The 21,059-nt window shown below is 43.0% G+C and overlaps 1 protein-coding gene across 4 annotated transcripts in view; it reads right to left on the reverse strand.

Annotated features, from left to right (window-relative positions):
- The window catches only part of LOC122543325 (tensin-2-like), a 272,952-nt gene that overhangs the window by 80,741 nt on the left and 171,152 nt on the right, over positions 1-21,059 (reverse strand). For all 4 annotated transcript variants that reach the window (XM_043681854.1, XM_043681853.1, XM_043681852.1 and 1 more), the window contains exons 5-11: positions 11,575-11,616; positions 9,701-9,750; positions 8,298-8,469; positions 5,059-5,109; positions 3,829-3,951; positions 2,377-2,441; positions 9-92 (exon numbers count right to left, since the gene is read on the reverse strand). In XM_043681854.1, coding sequence (XP_043537789.1) covers positions 9-92; positions 2,377-2,441; positions 3,829-3,951; positions 5,059-5,109; positions 8,298-8,469; positions 9,701-9,750; positions 11,575-11,616 — 587 coding nt within the window. The remainder of the gene's footprint in view (positions 1-8; positions 93-2,376; positions 2,442-3,828; positions 3,952-5,058; positions 5,110-8,297; positions 8,470-9,700; positions 9,751-11,574; positions 11,617-21,059) is intronic.

A 21,059-nucleotide genomic window follows, 5' to 3' on the forward strand; every position in this document is an offset into this window, starting at 1 on the left:
TCTCTCACCTGGTCTGCGAAGGCTGTATCGCAGGAGCCACTTTGTCCTCACAGAATTTCCTCATGGCAAGTGTGCTGAGAGCCTGGTCAGCCCTGCATTAGCAAAACAGAAATGAAAAGCTATTCATCCATAAACCTGCAGAAGGCCATAGGTTTGAAGCCCAGTCCAGAGACTGGAGCAGAAAGTCCTGAGTTCCACTCCAGTGCAGTGCTAAGGGAGTGCTACACAGCAAGAGAGGCGCTATCATTGGGATGAGGCATTAAGCGGAGACTCAGTCTGCCTGTTTAATACAATGAAAGATGGGGTGTTCAAAAAAGAACAATTTCTCCACTTGATGGTTAAGACTCAAGAAACATCATTAAAAAAATCAATCATTCATATAAGAGCATAAAAAACAGAGCTACACTTCCCCTTCTTCCAATATATAAGACAATGATTGATCTTCTTAACTCCATCTTCCTGCATTGTCCCCATATCCCTTAATTCCCTGCTGTTTTGAACATACTCATCGACTAAAAACCCACAATCCTCTGGTATAAGAATTACAAATATTCAGAAACCATTTTGAGTGAAGACATTTCTCCCCATCTCAGTTATGAATTATCCTGAAACTGTGAACCTGTGTTCTGCAGCCAGGGGAAATATTTTCTCACCATTCTAAGCCCCTTAACAATTTTAGATGTTGAATGAAATCACTTCTCATTCTTTTGTGGCCTAATTATTTCATTCCAGGAACCAGAAGATTAGATTAGATTCCTTACAGTGTGGAAACAGGCCCTTCAGCCCAACCAGTCCACACTGACCCTCCGAAGAGTAACCCACCCAGACCCATTTCCCTCCAACTAATACACCTAACACTAAGGGCAATTTAGCCAATTCACCTGACCCACACATCGTTGGACTGTGGGAGGAAATCAGAGCACCCAGAGAAAACCCACACAGACACAGAGAGAATGTGCAAACTCCACACAGACAGTCACCCGAGGCTGGAATTGAATCTGGGATCCTTGTGTTGCGAGGCAGCAGTGCTAACCACTGAGCCACCGTGCAGCCCAAAGGTTTGCTGCGCCAGTGTTTTCTGAAACCTTTTCCGGTCTGATCTCATTTTTATGCCTCAGACTTTGTGTCAGCCAAGTGAAATTTTTATTTGGGGGGGGGCGGGGAGTGAGTTTGAGAGTTGGATGGGAGAGGGGAGCACTTCAGTTGTTGATGTAATTGGGGGAAGATGGTCATGAAAAGGCAGAGTCTAGATTAGAGTGGTGCTGGAAAAGCACACTCGGATGCTGCCTGACCTGCTGTGCTTTTCCAGCACCACTCTAATCTAGACTCTGGTTTCCAGCATCTGCAGTCCTTGTTTTTACCCTATAAAAAGGCAGAGTTCCTCCAAAAAAAACCTACCCATTCACAGGCTTTCTCACAGCAATAGTAGGGCCTCAGAGAGCAGCCCACTAGGCCACGTTCACCAATAAAGCAAACGCATGTGTTTTAAGGGGCCTCGCAGCTGTCAGAAATCAAACTGAACACCATGAGAGTCGTGCTACCTCAGAGTTCGCAATTCCACTGAGATTCACAACCCACAGTTCAGGACACCCTGCTCTAAGGCAAGTATGCCCTTCCTTAGGTAAGATGATTAAAACTCTACTATTTCTGGGTTTGTATTGTGCGCAAATTACATCAGCCTACATAACCACAGTGATGGCCTTCTAAAAAGGATCTTATTGGTTGTACTGTTCTAAGAATGTGACAAGGCTCCAAATAAAAGCTTTATGCCTGGGTTACCTTGAGCCCATTGGTGTCTACAAATGGAATCATTTGAAGTGAGTCATCCTGCACTTTCTCATCTAGACGGTGCAGCAAAGTACATGGGGGAGGGGTTCGTTTCCACCTGCCTACAATTACTGGCCTATAATGTGAGGGTAAGAAGCGTTCACCAGTGAACACTATCAATTGGAATTCCGAACAAGGTCCATTTGCACGTGCTTTTCATCATGCCAGTGGCTGACTGGGCCCTGGCTTAGAGGGGCAGGGGAAACCTCAATAAACTGACCCCTTCAAATTTTATGCGAAAGTTGTAGATGCTGGAGATCAGAGTCAAGATTAGAGTGGTGCTGGAAAGCATGGCAGGTCAGGCAGCATTGAGGAGCAGGAAAATCAACGTTTTGGGCAAAAACTCTTCATGATTCCTGATGAAGAGCTTTTGCCCGAAATATCAATTTTCCTACTCCTTGGATGGGATTTTCCAGCACCACTCTAATCTTGACCCTTCAAATTTTATCCTGCTGTCCTGTTTGACAACTGCCTTTGGCATCTCCTGGCGCCATCATCTCATAGAGTAGTTACAAATCCAGTGTTTCCCTACTCAAATCAAGTGCTCACCCTGCAGAGATCTTGCTGTAATGCATGTATGCTGCAATGATCACTCCTGTTCGACCTTTGTTGCCCTGTTGAGATACAAGTGTAAAGATGGTTATTGTAATCAACTCAATACCATTTACAGCAGTTCAAAACCATGAGAAGTCTGATAGTAATAAACTGTTCCCGAAGGGTCGAAATATGGAGGCAAAATAGTTGTTACGCAGTGAGTAGGTAGGATGTGGAGTGCACTGCCTTCAAAACAGAAATGGATAATTATCCAAAGAGAAAATAAAATGCATGGCCGCAGGGAAACAGTGAGCAAGTGGGACTGTTCTTGCAAACATCCAGTATCAATATGATGGCCTCCTTCAATGCTGTAACCATTCTGTGATTCTACAGGCAATTGGCCATGTTGTAGTTCAATCATGCAGAACAGGGCTGGGGTGGCATGCTACTCCACTCTAAATCAGTACCCACTCCTGAGAACAAAGCTTTGCTGGGTCTGACAGCCTGGCATAGTTTGGCTTGTCACCACAGTGCCCAGCCCTCCAAAGTTACAAAGGTTTAATCCTCAGTTAGCCTCCAAGGTTGGGGAAAATCAGACTGACTTTATCCGAACAGGAGGGGTTTGTGTGTAGGTAAGATCAGGCTCGACTGTGAAACACCACACGACTGATCAGTCTCACCATGTTTCACTGCTCATGCCAACATATACTGGGTGAAATAATGAAGGCCAATGGCACTATTGAAAGGCAGCGCCTTTAGGAGAATGGGGGATGCGGGGGGAGGGCAGCGTGGACAATAAATTGCTACCTACAATTGGACCTTAATAGTGGATTCGGGACATTGGGGCAATAAACCGATCTAATCACTGCAGCTACCAAGTAGGGTTTGCGTCAGCGTTTTCCGGGAGACTCAGGTGTCTATTTGCCCTGAAATTGAGGGGGTGAAAAAATCCAACTTTTTAAAATTGGATAATCTGGGCACTTCTGTGATCTGGTTTCACGTGGAACCAAAGTTCTACTCCAGATTGTGAGAGACAAAGTCCTGAAGTGAGTCTTCAGTGTTTAGGTTCTATGTCCTTGAGGGTCACAACCAGTGCACCCAACACCCCTTCATATCAATGGCAAAATGTAATGATGCTACATCCTTTGCAGCAATGCTTTAGGATTTTACAATTTATGTGGTTTTCAATCTATCCAATCAAGTCAGCTGAAGTCATTTTAATAAAAACACTCTGAAGCTGATGGCAATAAGTCTTCAACTTAGCAACACTCCAAGCTGTGGCCTGTGGAGGGGGTGCAGTGTACCATATTAAATAACAGCGGCCTACTTTTGCAGGGTTGGACATGCTCAACTGGGTATTTCCCATCAGTAAGGAGGAAATAATTTGCAGTAACACTGAGGAGACATGGATGGTTTCCTGCCCCGATTTTCCTTTCTTGGTCTCATCAGGAGCCCTTGCGCACTGACCTTGCAGTGTAGAACCACGACATGATGGGAGTCTGAGTTCAGCCACATCTCCATGGCTTTGCAGATGGCACAGATCTTGTCCAAGGGAGGAGCATGAAAATCAGGCCAGCCAAAGTCATGAACCTGGAAATCAAAAGCACAGCAGCAGTTTGGGAGGGATTGCAGTTCAGAAGGTATAGAGGTGTTAATGACACAAACATTTAATCTGATGCTGCAAATTCACTGAGTGGCACCAAACTGCAAACTGTGACTGGCCACAAGCTAAGAATAATGCGCACTTCCTGGACTATACCAGATTCCATGGTGCTTGTATGAGAACAGAAGAAATAGGAGCTAGAGTGCGCCATTTGGCCTGCCAAGCCTGTTCCACCATTCAATAAAATTGGGGCTGATCATCTACCTTAACTCCACTTTCCTGCACCATCTCTGAGTTCGCTAGTACCCCGTAAACTTACTGACCTCAGTACTGAACATACTCAATGGCTAGGCTCTCTGGGAGACAGAATTCCAAAGCTGCACAATTCTCTGAACCAAGACATTTTCCCTTCCCTCAGTCCTAAATGGCTGACTTTTTATCCCGAGAATGTGCCCCCACATTCTAGATTCCTCTGCCAGGGGAAAACAACCTCTGAGTTTCGACTGTGTCAAGCCCCTACAAAATGTTATGTTTCAATGGGATCATCTCTCATTATTCTAAACTCCAGGGATAAGAGGCTTACCCTACTTAATCTGTCTTTTCTTATTCATTCATGGGATGTTAGTGTTGCTGGCTTGGTTAGCAGTTATTGGCCTGGAGAAGGTGGTGGGTGTTAAGCTGCCATCTTGGACCGCTGCAGTCCAGTGTGTAGGTATCCCACAGTTGTGAAGGGAGTTCCAGGATTTTCACCCAGCGATAGTAAAGAAACAGCAATATAGTTCCAAGTCAAGGTGGTGTGTAGCTCGGGGTGGAACTTGCAGGTGGTGATGTCCCCATATATCTGCTGCCCTTGTCTTTCTAGGTAGTAGTGGTCATGTATTTGGAAGGTACTGTCAAAGGATGATCCCTTCATTCAGTCTAGTGAACCTTCATTGTACTCATTTTGAAACAAGTACAGGGCCACACATGCTGTCAGCTTGAAAATGGAGAGGTTTGCATTTTCAGTCAGTCTTAATCTCACATTGGTCTAAACTCGAATTTACTTTAGAACTACAAATGTCTGAAAAACAAAATGAGAATTCAAACAGACGTACCTTGGGGTTGAGTCTGCAAATGTCTTGCCTCTTTTCGGAGAGATTGAAAAGCTATGAAAGAAATGAGGTTATTTTAGATTGATTGAGTGAGGGGGTGCACTGGTATCATACAATCCATATAGTGCGGAAGCCGGAATTTCGGCCCACCAAGTCCATACTGACCATCCAAAAAAGCATCGCACTCAGACCCACCCCCCTACCTGTAACCCTGCATTTCCCATGGCTAATCCACCTCGCCTGCAAATTCTTGGTCACTATGGGCAATTTAGCATGGCCAATCCACCCTAACCTGCACATGTTTGGACTGTGGGAGGAAACCGGAGCACCTGGTGGAAACTCATGCAGATACAGGGAGAATGTGTAAACTCCACACAATCGCCTGAGAGTAGAACTCAGGTCCTGACACTGTGAGGCAACAGTGCTACTCACTGAGCCACCGTGCAAGGATGACGTGGTGGTGCCTATTAGTAACTGAGAATCATTGTGAATGGCTCCATTGCCTTGGATACACCATGGGTGATGGCATATTCTTGTATGGGCTAGGAGGGAGCCCTAGTTGTTGCAAATCAATTTTAAACCACAACCCCTCATCATACAATGCAGAAAACATGTCAGAACAAAAACCAAGTGTTTCTGTTTATGCTCTTGTGAAAGCACAAGTTTCTGCCCATTCACTTGAAAACCAATGGGAAATCAGGAATGCAGAGACAGAAAACCTCAACGACATTTTTAACCCAGCACCTTCTGCAGCCACTCTGCAACCTCGCTACTAAATTCCCTTGCTACTGCTCATTCTCAGATTACATGTATGGGAATTTCTCAAAATACCAAGTTAGCAAGTTATTCCTTTGCAAAAGAAGCCGTTCAGCCCATCGAATTCATGCTGCCACTCTATAGAATCTGTGGTATTCACAGGAAGGTGCAAACGACCACAAATTTCGATCAATTAATTGCAAAGGCAGCTGGTCCCACTCAGGGATCCTCTTGGAACCTTTTGCAGCTTTTTTCACTATTGTTGTGAAGTTTGTTTTGATGGAATATTTTGCTTTAGTTTTTGCCAGTGATATCAGTAGGGTAACTGAGAAGATGCCAAGTTAAACTCAGCACTGAACCAATCCCGACTTAATGACTGTATCCATATATCTGCTGATGTCTATTAATTCAGCTCTATCTCACTTGCAATCTCAGTAATTCCTTCATGTTAAGATGACGCCATAGGTACTTGCTGTTCAGACAAAAACATCACCTCAAAAGTGATAGACAAGGAGGAGATGTTAATCATAATTCAATAGAACTGCCAGCAGAACTAAATCTCCAAGAGCATCAAGGACCAGTGGGGATTACCAATGAAGGTTGAGAAAATACTTTCTTCGTATGTTGGTCCTGCTCTTGGCTTTCTCTTCTGCCAGACTCACACCAGGATTTGTACAATTGTGCAGGGACCAGCAGTTCTGCAATGTCTCAACCAAGTCACTGCATCCTATGAACTACTTGCTGGGGGTGTTGGTGCATCCTGCACATCTTTGCACCCCCAATAGTACGCATAACAAAACTGCCCCCTTCCACCTCCATAACATTGCCTGATCTCAGTTTATTCACCACTGAAACCTTTTTCTCTGTCTTCATTGCCTTTAGATGTGACTATTCCATCACACTCCCAGTTGGTCTCCCACATTCGATCATTTGCAAATTTGTGGTCATCAAAAATTCTCTTAACTCACACCAAGTCCCATTCCCTGATCTCCCTTGTAATTGCTAACATACAATGGCTCTTGGTCAAGCTGCATCTTGATTTTCATTCTTGTTTTCAAACACCTCCATGGTCTCAACCCTCCCGATCTCTATAATCTTTTCCAGCCACATAACCTTCCAAGATAACTGTCGTCCTCTAATTTTGGCCTGTTTGTGCATTCCCGGTTACTATTGTTCCACCAATGGCAGCTGTGCCTTCAGTTTCCTGGGTGCTAAGCTCTGGAATTCCCTCCCTACACCTCTCCATCTCTCTTTCCTCATTTAAGGCAGTCCTTAGAACTTATCTCATAATCTGAACTAACATTTCCTCATGTGTCTTGGTGTCTTACTTTGTTTTATCATGCTTCTGTGAAGCACCTTGAGCCTTTTATATGAATATAAATTGCTGCTGTAATCACCAGAAAGTCACTACCCCCAAGGGCTGATTTCAACCTTTCTGATGCAAAAAGGGTCAAAGAGATGGGAGGACAACACTAATTTTAAATCCCTGAGCTCTCGCTCAGGCCAAAACAGCACACATTGAAGATTGAAGCTGGTGACCTTCTCAATCTATGGGACTCTGCCACATTAAACCATCGTGACACCACATAATAGTCTTAAAATGTGCTCTATACGTAGATTATTGCATCCATATTATGAAAAGGATATAGAGGCAGTGGAGAGAGTGCAGGGAAGATTTACAAAGATGATCTTGGAAATGGATGTGGGCATTTTTATCAGGAAAGGATTGAAAGACTGGGTGTCTTCTCTCCTGGAGGAGACATATGGAGGTCTTTAAAATTATGGAGGATTTTGATAGAGTAAATACAGAGAGAATGTTTCCTCTTCTGGGCAAAAGCAGAACTGGAGACCATCAATACAATAAATCCTCAAGAAATTCAATACAGAATTCAAAACAAAGTTCTTCACTTGCAGTGAGAACCCACTACCACAGGGTTGAAGTGAATGGTATAGTTGCATTTCAGGGGAAACCAGATAAGTATCTGAAGGAAAAGAAAGAACAGAAATTGCTGGCAAAGCTCAGCAGGTCTGGCAGCATCTAGGGGAAGAAAGCAGAGTTAAAAATTCGAGTCTGGTGACTCTTCATCAGACTTTGTTGGACTCACAACATTAACTCTGCTTTCTTCCCCCAGGTGATGCCAGACCTGCTCAGTTTTGCCAATAGTTTGTTTTTGTTTCAGATCTCCAGTATTCACAGTTGTTTGTTAGATTTAAGTGTCTGAAGGAGAAAGGAATAGAGAGTTACAATTACAAACTTAGATGAGGAAAGATAGGAGGAGAGCTGAGTGGAGCAGTAACATCAGCATGGACTAGTTAGATTAAATGTCCTGCTCCTGTGCTGTGTATCTTATATAATTATTCAGTATTACAACTGTATGCATAAACGTAGAAAAACAGTCCAAAGTGTGCATTTTTGCAGGAACCTGCTACAAACCAATTTCACTGACTGCCCTGAGCTGCTCAATTTCGAAAAATGGGAACTTCACCAAGTAGCTGTCTCCATGTTTGGATTTCAGCATCTGGGCCACCTCTTTCAGATTACTGCGGTATCGTTGCTCCTCAAGCACTGGTGGGAAGAAGACTGAAATAATCCGCTCTGTGATGTATGTCAGGTCAAAGTCGTAGTTTCGCTCCATGACGTGGTCCACACTGAAGCTCCTGCTCGAAAACAAGATGGCAAGTCTTGATTACAATCTGACATCGGGGCAACAGCAGCCATGGGCTCATCAAGTAGTGTCAATGTTAAACTATGAGATTAGTAACTCAAATGTCACAAGGTCAAATTCATCCCTGATTTAATCCACTAATCTTTTAAGGCTAATGAAACCCCCAATTGATGCACTCATGTGGTCCTGCGGAGGGAGGCTGCTTTATTTGACTGTCCATTACTTTAGTCCTATCTTCTTCTTGTTTATTATTCTGCATTCTTGTTACAGAGGCAGGAAACAAGAGGCAGGAGTGTCTTTGGGGGCTGGGTGTTGGGGTAGTGCTCACTACAGTTAATTTTTTCTTGTAGGCGAGCCCTGAGTCACCATGGAGATGGGTTCACTGACAAAACAAAGGTCATAGGTGTGGTCTTCCAGCTTCGGAGATGAAACCTAGCTGCAGTGTAAGGTAAGTAACTGAAAGGGTGTTTCAACAAGAAGGTGCCTACTCAGCATCTTCTTAAAACATTATATAATGCAAGTACAGGAAGCAACCAAGCCAACGATGTTGGTGGTGTGGGGGTGGGGGTGATTCAAGCTCCTCCACAGGGCAGCTTGTCCTGAACCACCACCACCATCACCACAGGTTGATGGGGACAGCCTGTATTACTTTGCACAGCAGTTTCAGCAGTGCCTGTTTCTGAGTTCTGGAACTACCAGCCAATCAGATTGACCAACAGCTCTCAAAACATTTCCATGGGGTGGGTTTGAGTAACACACACACAATCTCCTTTTCTTATTATTTAGAGACACTCCCTTGACAAGAGGAAGTGTCAACCAGGCTTTGGGAGTCACTAAGTTGAAAGCAATTGTTAATGGCAGCTGGAGCAGTTTAACATTGTCTTTCAAAATTGCTTAAATCTATAACAAATCCAATTACTTGTCCCTTTCTTAATCAGTGTTGGAATATTAAACTGGAAAAGAAAAAACTACAGAAGAACTGTAAATGAGATCAGTTCACCATTTACCACAATCCCAACCAGACAGTCTATTAGATCAGCCCAATGTTAGTACAAAACCTTTCAGTGTGTTTCCCACGAGGATTGTTCATTCTTTGTAACCCTGTGGCAGAGAAGTTTTTAAAATGTCTCTCCAGTACCCTAGATCACGCTGTACCCAGCACTTTCCCAAAACTATTCAATTGTCTCAATTATCTACTTTTAAAATGAGTTGAGTGTTTTTACCTTGGTAGGGTGCTTCTTTGATGGGTGCTTTTCAAAGATTTTGTTGACCCCTAGTGCATTGAAACAAAAATGGACAATATTGAAACCCAATGAATATGGAAAACCTCCTCCTACTGTACCAGGCAGTCGGGTCTTTGAAAGAGCTTTTTTGATTCTTTCATATTTAATAATGTTTATCACGACTGTGTAGGTTGGAAACTGGTAAAGACACCCTTATCAGTGAAGCATCATACTGCAGACTTGGACTCGCTTCCAGGGAAAGTTCATAACAACGAAAATACTTGTTTTACAAGTTCATTGTCAGAAGCTGCAGAGTTGTTTACAGAGTGACAGAAAAAAAGACTTGCATTTCTATAGTGCCTTTCACAAACGGCCTCAAGGCAATCAAAAATGCATTATAGACAATAAAGTGCCCTTAGAACTATAGCTGCATTGTAACAATGCATGCAGTTTGTGAACAACAAGATCCCACAAAGAGTCTGTTGGTCACCATAGCCTGACCAGACCAAATGGGTGCTCCCTCATTCGAGAAAGACAACTGGTGGCGATTTAACCTGAATGTCACCATGCCTCACTCAAGGTGAGAGATTAAGAAAGGCAGCCCTTCATAGTAACCTCAGCCAGTGATGGGAATTGAACTCAGGCATCACATTACTTTACAAACCAATCATCCAGCCAATTGAGCTAAACCAGCCCCCACAAAGAGTGATAAGATAATGATCAGACCATTTGTTTGAGACATTAGTTGAGGAATGAACATTGGCCCAGGTCACTAAGTGGGTGGGGACACAGCAGCCAAGGGATTTTTGTAACTCACCTGAGCGCGCAGACATGGGCCACTGGTTAACATCTCATTCAACTGACAAAAACTAGACAGATTTACAGAGAAGGCTATGTGTACTCAGAGAGAGATGGCAACAGGTAGACAACACCTATTCGGTATCAACACACGCGATCAGGAAATAGGCAAACAAACTGATGGACATACATTATATGAGATTGAACCATGAGACAGAGACAGGTGTTAAAGAGAATATACTTGGAGAGGTACAGAGAGAAACACTTGAGAATGAGACAATCAGAGACTGAGGCCTCACAGGACCAATGTGACTTCAATGGCTTTTGTTCCCTCCAAACTACGTTATGCCTCCATACTCAGAAGGGTTTTTCGTGTACATAGGTCACGATCATATACAAAATGAGGCATTTATTTAACTCTCTGCACTGGAGAAATGCCAAGCACTCACTGGCACAGGTTCTAAAATGCCTGCTTGACCACTGTCTCAAAAATTGTGATGGTTTCAGATATGGTCCAAGCTTTTTTCAGAACAGCATTGATTTCAGACAGTATCAGCAGCACCTCTCAGGAACCACAAGGAGGAAAACATAATCCTTGTGAAAGAGTCTTGAAAAGGCTGCCAATTGATGTTTGTCATCAAGGAAACATCACTCAACACCCTGTGATTTGTGGGAATGAAAGAGGAGAAAACAGGAGGGGAGGGGGTAAAAATGGCAGAAAAGAGCCAAGACCAGAGAGATGAAAAGTGTTTTCAAAATGATGAATAGAAAGAAGAATCAGAGGTAAGGGGGAATCCAATTCCAAAATGGGCTCGAAAATATTAATTCCTTGCCTGCCAACAACTTTAGTTACACCATCCCAAGTGTGTAAATACATTTACAGACAAATTTAAATAGAGCAAGAACACTCACTCTGTGCAGGAACTTTATTTATCTGGAAAGATATAGCCTCCAGCCTTTGATATTTTAACCTAGGCATGTGGGCACATGCCAACTTCACAATGCTTAATACATACGCACATACATCTACACATGCACATACATACTGTTCCTGGCAGATTATGTATTTTACTCACCAAATGCTCAATATTCTTTACGGTTCCAGTACCCTTTCTTGGCTGTGGGAAATCGGAAACAGGAAAGTTATTAACTGACGCATTAACAAAACTAGCCTTTTTCCTGCAGGAATGTACAACAAGCTAATTCTGGGCACTCATCCAGCCTGACATGACAGAAATGTCACGTGCTTATATCTCACTACCCCACGCCCCTCCCACTTCTATCCTCCTGCATTTCCCAATTGTAAGAGGAGTCAAGAATGTCCTGATTCAGAATTTTCAAAAGCCACAAATAACCACAGAGTTGGAAAACATAAGCACCAAGGATTTTGTTCCAATGAAGAAATGTCTCCATGAAATCATGGACTGGTTTTAGCATAAGAGGAGGTGACTGAGCTTGTCATGTCCATGCTGATTCTCTGCAATATCAACTCAGCTAGTCCCATTTCATCACCCTCTTCCTGGAGCTTTCCAAACTTCTTTTTCTTCAGGTAATTATCCAAATCCCATTGAAACACCACAACTGAATCTGCTTCTATCACATGCTGAGACAGTGCATTCCAGACCTACACTTAAATAATGTAAAAAGGTCTGTCTTGGTGCGGCCTTTTTTTTCTGCCATTCACCTGTGTCCTCTCATTTTCAATCCTCCCGCCAACAGGAACTGTTTCTGTCTAGCTACTCTGTCCAGGTCTCACATGACTTTAAATGTCTCTTATTAAATCTCCTCTCATCGTTTTTCTAAAGAGGAGAGTTCCAGTTACTCCAATCTATCCAAATAACGTTTTGGACCCATTCTCATTCAGCGGTTTTTGCAGGAATTTCGTGCTTCTGGTCGGAAAACTGCACTCTAGATCACAGAGTGATTTTACATCAGAAAAATTTCTCTGTAAAATTCTCGTCCTGAATATCATGGAGTGAAATTGGAGAAGACAAAAAGGAGTGAACAATGAGTGTTCTCTGTAAGAGAAATCTGGTCAGCATGGATGGGTTGGACCAAAGGGTCTGTTTCCATGCTGTACATCTCTATGACTCTATGACTCTATAACTATAAAAATGAAGCTCCCGCTGATCAGCCCTATCACCAGCCTGCCACCCCAGAGGAGCGCACAGATTCCTGACAATGCGGAATCACAGCTTAAAATACCCCATACTCTACAGTTTCTTCTTCCCTTGTTTGTCAATTGTATTACTGAAACAGAACTTGAAGCAGGCACATTATAATGCTATTTATTTCAGCCGAGACATAATTTTATATGCAACACTATACGTATAAGGTAGAGACATTAATAAGTAGAATGTAAGCAAATAAAAGATTTTAAAAAGATAATTAAGTGTACAAATTGGTTTCCATTCAAAGGCATGAAAACTGCACATCGTCTTTACTTTCAATTATTTACAATTGTCACATACAGTCACTGATGTGTCTTGTAACATAAATTATTGAAAATCCATTTAAACATTAGCCTGAGAAAGTTTCAGTCAATACTTAAACACTGCTAAAAAGATGCATAAAATTTAAGCTTTGTGTCTTGCACTCATTAGGACTGGGATGCAAGAAAACAAACTTCATAATGGAACACCAATTTTTCGATTCAATTAATTCAAATATAAGACTGTTTTTCTCCAAAGTCTGATTAACCTGTTGGTGCATGCCGGTATTTTTGTTGGTATCCATATATTTTTTTAAATTCCAAACAAATTAGAAAAAGGATACAGAACCAGAATCAATGCCCAACACCAACGCCAACTGGGAGAAAGTGAGGACTGCAGATGCTGGAGATCAGAGTCGAAGAGTGTGGCGCTGGAAAAGCACAGCAGGTCAGGCAGCATCTGAGGAGCAGGAGAGTCGAGCTTTTGGGCATAAGCCCTTCATCAACATTCACTGATTTGCATTTATTTAATGAATGTATTTTTATGTAGTAAAAGGATTAAATGAAGAGCAAAAAAAGCCACAGGTATGGCACATGTACCTTCCAAATGTCAAAGACCAAAGACCACTCATTCTAAGTTTTGTTTCTTGTGTCCAAGTCTGGTTGATTGCAAGACAAGAAGCTTCGACTTTCTGTTTCTTTTTAGCAATGTTCAAGTCCTGTTCTGTCAAGCAATACCTCAGTATCATGCAAATTCATCATACAGTGGAGACCCCAGAGAGGCAAATCTTTATTTAAGTTTTCATTTTGCGAGTTAACTTTTCCCTGAATCACATTAGCATAGAAATAGCCTAAAAGTATTACGTCTGGTAAAGTAACAGCCATTGTTTAATTGTGGGGATAAACAGTTTACCATTATGCTGCACTTTATGGTTTCAAACCATCATTTTAACAAGAAAGTCATCATTCTCAAAATAAAAGTGGAATACTAAATCTTGATTATGACTGGTGTTTTGGTTTGAGCAACAGGTTTTCTGATTGCAATGATTATCATTTGGAACATAACTGAAACAATAAATTATTCTGAATGACATATTAGAACTTTTTTTATTATGAGAAACAGTAGCTGGCAAAAGTCAGCCTGACACATCTGAAGTTAAGTTATACTTTAAAAATGACTTCACTGGCAAAATTATAATCAAAATAAAGAAGAAAAAATTATACAGAGTTCGTTCCATTTTAATGTTAATATTTGTTCTGTATATACATATATTATTTATTAGATATGTAAATTATATAATTTTACCTAATCTACCAATGATACTTGGCAACGGGTCATGTACTGTATTTGGTTCAGAAATGCCAAGCTTGTATCTTGTGGCTCCCAGTAGTTTTTATTTTTGGCAATTTATTATAAAAAATGGTTCTTCAGATTAAAATTGCTTGTTGACCCTGAATTAATAGATTTTAAAAGAGCAATTAACTAACAAGGATAAAAGCCTGCAGAAAGCAAACATATTAAAACCAATGTACATCAACAGTATGGAAGGAGTAAGCCTGAAGCTTGTGGACAGCAAATTAGTTAAGACGTTGATTATTTCTATGACAAATATGGCAGGATGACCACTTACACAGAATATGTGCAAGAGGAAGGAACTTTCACACACACACACACACACACTCAATGTACGCAAACTTCAACAATATTATCTAGGAAATTTCCTAGGAACGGTATCAAGGCCTGTACAATCGCAGCTACTTGTACAAATTTATTGCCGAACGAGCCCAATGCCAGACTTACTTTCCGATTCATTTAATTTCCGTTACCACATGGCGATCACCTTTCTGAGGCTGACAACCTCCTCAGCAGTCACCATATGAACCAAACTTCCGATTCTTCCTGCTCTTCTTTTTTCCCTTCCATTTCTCAGCTCTCAGGTGCGCTTGGTGTTTGCTGATTAAATGAAAAGCAGGACTGCACAATGCTTCAACTCTTTTCAGATGGGAGACAAGAGGAGCCCACCCACAGCCACAGGATTATCAGCTCGATCTGGGAGCAGAGGCATTTTTGTTGAGGCCCCAGTGAGTGTGATTATTCAATGCAGGACACTGATAGATGAGACAGCTGACATTTTATACTGAATTCAGATTTGTTGCAAGAGATTGCTTTTAACCCTCTGAGTGCCAGAAATAGGTTCCTTCTACTCCTCCTTCAAACATACCACCCCAACCCGTCATCTCTACCATCTGGGAAGACAAGGACACCACCACCTGCAGGTTCCACTCCAAGCCACGCACCATCCTGACTTTGAAATATATCGTGTCCCTGCACAATGCCTGGATCAAACTCTTCCTTCCACCTCCTTATACCGACACCACATGGACTGCAGCAGTTTGAGATGGCAGTCTCACCATTGCCTTTTTTATGGCAATGAGGGGTGGGCAATAAATGTACCTGGCTCAGCGTGGTCTTCACAGTATGGATAAATGGCCAGCTGCACTGTGAGAAGGTCAATGACCTTTTCTACTTCGTCAGGCTAAGAGTCACACTCTGCTCTTTGCTGCCTCACACTCATTCTATCTCTGCCACTAAACCCACCTCCCACCCAGACTCATGCTCACTATTGCCATTAACACCTTCTCTCACTCGCTCTCATTCCCCTCAACCTCTCCCACCACTAACCCTGTCTGAGCTCTGCAGTGCCTACTCAATTACCCTAGACATCTCACTATTTTTTCACTACTTGCACCAGTACTAACAGCTGTACTGCCCACTTCCATCTCACTCAAGCCCTCCTTTTCTCTCATTCCAGGAGGAGACAGCCCATAATAGGGCACAGAGGAAGTGGAAGGCTGCCCGACATCAGGCTTCTCACCAGCTATTAGATGATCTTGTGCCTTGCAGGAGGTGCCGAGACATTCACGTCCCATCAACCATGTAACTCCCACTCTTCATTCCACAGCAACTCTCACAGTAACCCTGTTGTCAGTGTCATTCACTGAACACCATTTCTAACCATTGGTCGCGATGCCATCTCTCCCATGTCCTGCAGGTGAGATGTCCACAAACCCAATAGAGAAATGGCCAGCTCCACAAGTCTTCTCCACAACCTCTGGGGAAGAGATAACCAAAGCCTTAGAGGAAGTATCAGTGAAGCGGCCTCCCGCACCCACCTCCAGCTCAGATACTGATACTTCAGTGGGAATGTCACACTTTGAAAGCTTGGGAGCACAAGCTCCTGAGCACTTCACTGTGACAGACTGCTTTTGCATTAAATTGCTCGAGTCTCTGTATACATCCAAATGTAACTGTGCCAGTGTGATGCCTAACGTCATGTCCATACAGGATGTACCATGGATTGAGAGCCTGCTGCAGCATGTGGAAGCAAGCTAACAAAGCATTTATAGGGCAATGCGTTTTGCTGGGGTAAAAGATCCACATTCTTTCCTTGGCCTCTATGGTCAAAACTGATGACGTGAATGAAGTGATCAGCAATGTCTGTGATAGGGAGGTGCACAGAACAGAGCAAGCCAATGCCTTAGGATGGATTTAGGGGGTCTGCAGGTCTGTATTCTGTACAGTGCATGGTTCGGTGAGTAATGTTGTTGCCCTCTAATTGTCTTCACATCAGCAGCACCCCCCCCCCACGCAGTTTGAGACACATCACTCCCATGCCCTGTGTGGTTTTGGCTATTTTCTTCCCCATTGTGTGGTTTCAATTTCCAGCACAATGGAAGTCAACATTGAACACACTTCAGCTAAAGGCTTCCAGCTTCTGTCTCTATGTGATGGTGAGGCTCCTAACATCCATATCCCCTTCGTGATCGTTTTTCCCGTGAGCCCAAGTCCCTACCCAAACCATCTACATGAGCCTGCACCTGCCCACCCATTGCCGCCCCACCACCCCATTCCCTGGCACACAAGGCGACCATACCATGTCCCCCCTTGAAGCCAGGCTGTTCCTGACCATGGAGGAGCACCCTTACATACAATTCCCTTCAAATTCATGCTTTCCACCCAACCTGCAGTCCCCATCCCTATGACTAGCTCCCAGAGTCTTTCTCATAGTAGCAACACCCCCACACCATCTTGTCTGTCCACGTATGCATGCACACGCACACACACACACACCATGATCCATGCGACCTGACTAGGCAGCACCAGAGAGAAGTGCCCAGACCCCTGATTGGTGGCTGTACATGTCCACAGCTGTGATTTCCCTAGCACCCAGACTGGCCACAATGGAGCTACAGAATGTACTGTAACCAATTCCCTGGTCTACAGACGCATGGAGCCCCTGTCTAAAAAGAGCCCAACTGGTTTCCTGTGGCCAATCTTCTGGACAGGTATCACACATTGAGCAAGCCCACTTGATCAAAAGGAACCGGTGAGAATTCAACCCAGTCGGAGTGAACAGGTGGGAAAAAGGTGCTGTGGCAGTTCTACCTCTGTACTGTGAACACAGTGAAAATTGGCCTTCCATTCAAAGTAGAAATTGGTCAATCATCAAAAGGTGATGGAAGTGAAAGAACAGTTCATTTATTGTATTTATGAACAAAATACCCAGATGCAGCTGAAGACAGCTTCTGGTTCTATTTAATTTTGAGGGAAAACAGCTTTTAATTACAGGTAATGATGATGGATACAAAGCTGGCTGCTTCTGTAAATAAGGGAAAGGATACTGCCCCTGTCATTGAAGTGTTTTATGAATAACCTGTTTTACTCTGTTGATGTTTCTTCACGTCATTTGCACAGCAAACAGACCTCAGCTGATCAAACATATTTATGTACACAGTCTGCTTCCTTTCCTGAAACTCTCACCTGTGTACTATTTATTTTGCCAAACATCAGCCCCCGTGTTCACATTTCAATCACAACCCTGCACCAGAATGCAGTGTTCATGAGGTAAAAATGAAAGACAATGCGACTGTTAAGCCAGTAGAGACTGTTCCAGTTAATTGACCACTTCACCTTGTACTGAACATAACAGGTGAAATCCATTTATTTCTCAACAACGTACAAGGGCAGAATTACAAAAAAAACATATTCGATAAAAACTCACCAGCATAACCAAAAGGAAATGAAATAAACAAAAAATAAATTGGAATGTCAATAAGTAATTTATTGACTGAGCAAATACAAATCACCAAAGCCAAGGAATCGCCTCCTCACTTAGAATCACAGAATCATAGAGATGTACAGCACGGAAATAGACCCTTCGGTCCAACATGTCCATGCCCGACCAAACACCCTAAATAAATCTAGTCCCATTTGCCAGCTTTTGGTCCATATCCCTCTAAACCCTCCCTATTCATATATCTATCCAGATGCCTTCTAAATGTTGCAAATGTACCAGCCTCCACCACTTCCTCTGGCAGCTCATTCCATACATGCACCACCCTCTGTGTGAAAATGTTGCCCCTTATGTCCCTCTTATATCTGTCCCCCTTCACCTAAACCTATGCCCTCTAGTTCTGGACTCCTCCAACCCAAGGAAAAGACCTTGTCTATTTATCCTATCCTTGCTCCTCATGATTTTATAAAGCTCTATGAGGTCACCCCTCAGCCTCCAATGCTCCAGGGAAAAAAGCCCCAGCCTATTCAACCTCTCCCTATAGCTCAAATCCTCCAACCCTGGCAATATCCTTGTAAATCTTTTCTGAACACTTTCAAGTTTCACAACATCCTTCTGATAGCAGGAAGACCAGAATAGCACACAGTATTTCAAAAGTGGCCTAACCATGTCTTGTACAGCCGCAACATGACCTCCCAACCTCTGTACTCAATGCACTGACCAATAAAGGAAAGCATACCAAACACCTTCTTCACTATCCTATCTACCTGCCACTCCATTTTCTTGGAACTAAGAATCTGCACTCCAAGGTCTCTTATTCAGCAACACTCCCCAGGACCTTACCATTAAGTGTATAAGTCCTGCCAGATTTGCCTTTCCAAAATGCAGCACCGCCCATTTATCTGAATTAAACTCCATCTGCCACTCCTCGGCCCATTGATCGAGATCCCATTTTACGCTAAGGTAACCTTCTTCACCGTCCACTACACCTCCAATTTTGGTGTCATCTGCAAACTTACTAACCATACCTCCTATGTTCACATCCAAACCATTTATATAAATGACGAAAAGCAGTGGACCCAGCACAGATCCTTGTGGCACACTGTTGGGTACAGGCCTCCTGTTTGAAAAACAACCCTCCACCACCACCCTCTGTCTTCTACCATCGAGCCAGTTGTGTGTCCAAATAACTAGATCTCCCTGTATTCCATGTGATCTAACGTTGCTAACCAGTCCAACATGAGGAACCTTGTTAAATGCCTCACTGAAGTGCAAAGAGATCATGCCCACTGCTCTGCTCTTATCAATCCACTTTGTTACTTCTTCAAAAACCTCAACCAAGTTCGTGAGACACAATTTCCCATGCATAAAGCCATGCTGAGTATCCCTAATCAGTCCTTGACTTTCCAAATACATGTAAATCTTGTTTCTCGGGATTCCCTCCAACAACTTGCCCACCACCGATGTCAGGCTCATCGGTCTATAGTCCCTGTCTTGTCCTTACCACCTTTCTTAAATAGTGGCACCACGTACACCAATCTCCACTCTTCCGACACCTCACCTGTGACTATCGATTATTCAAATATCTCATCAAGGGGCCCAGCAGTCACTTCTCTAGCTTCCCACAGAGTTCTAGGGTATACTTGATCAGGTCCTGGGGATTTATCCATTTTTTTGCATTATACACTGTCCAGCACCTCCTCCTCTGTAATATGGACATTGTGCAAGGTGTCACCATCTATTTCCCCATATTCTATATCTTCCATATCCTTTTCCACAGAAAACACTGATGTAAAATACTCGTTTAGTATCTCCCCCATCTCCTGCAGCTCCACACATAGGCGGCCTTGCTGATCTTTAAGGGGCCCTATTCTCTCCCTAGTTGCCCTTTTGACTGTAATGTATTTGTACAATTTCTGTGGATTCCCCCCTAACCCTATTTGCCAAAGCTATCTCATGTCCCCTTTTTGCCCTCCTGATTTCCCTCTTAAGTTCACTCCTACTGCCTTTATATTCTTCGAAGGATTCACTTGATCTCGGCTGTCTGTATGTGACACATGCCTCTTTCTTTTTCTTGACCAAAAGCTCAATTTCTCTAGTTATTCAGCATTCCCTACACCTACCAGCCTTGCCCTTCACCCTAACAGGTACATGCGATCTCTGGACTCTTGCTACCTCATTTCTGAAGGCTTCCCATTTTACAGCCGTTCCTTTATCTGAAACATCCGCCCCAATCAACTTTTGGAAGTTCTTGCGTTATATCATCAAAATTGGCCTTCCTTCAATTTGGAACTTTAACTAGTCTATCCTTTTCCATCACTACAGTCTGTTCTGATATAATGTGATAGTTCCATTCCCATGCAATCCCGTGTTACAAGGAAATCGCAAAATAGCAGTATCATTTAAAGCATGGGGCTGAAATCACGTTATAGCCAATACAGGTAAGGAAAGTTCATTTTCTACAAATAACGGTCTAAATTCTTCAAATGTGTTATCGTCAATTTGCGTTGAAGGAACACGCATTATAGCAGAACCGACTGTATTTTAAAACTAACAGTATTATGGTCACTGGCCCCACAGTGCTCCCCCACTGACACCTCAGTCACTTGCCCTGCCTTATTTCCCAAGAGTAGGTCAAGTTTTGCACCTTCTCTAGTAGGTACATCCCCATACTGAATCAGAAAATTTTCTTGTACACACTTAGAAAATTCCTCTCCATCCAAGCCCTTAACACTATGGCAGTCCCAGACAATATTTGGAAAGCTAAAATCCCCTACCATTACCACCCTATTATTCTTACAGATAACTGAGATTCTCCTTACAAATTTGTTTCTCAATTTCCTGCTGACTGTTGGGGGGGTCTATAATATAATCCCAATAAGGTGATCATGCCTTTCTGTTTTCTCAGTTCCACCCAACTATGTTCCCTGAACATACTCCCAGTTTAAGGTGATTAGTTCCAGGGTACACTCCTCAATAATGATGGCAGATGGGGTTTGTCACAAGAAACTTGTCAATGTCTTCCTGTGTTTCCTGTTCCTTGATCAAAGTGATA

The sequence above is a fragment of the Chiloscyllium plagiosum genome, chromosome 43, assembly GCF_004010195.1.
Source record: "Chiloscyllium plagiosum isolate BGI_BamShark_2017 chromosome 43, ASM401019v2, whole genome shotgun sequence".
NCBI lineage: Eukaryota > Metazoa > Chordata > Chondrichthyes > Orectolobiformes > Hemiscylliidae > Chiloscyllium > Chiloscyllium plagiosum.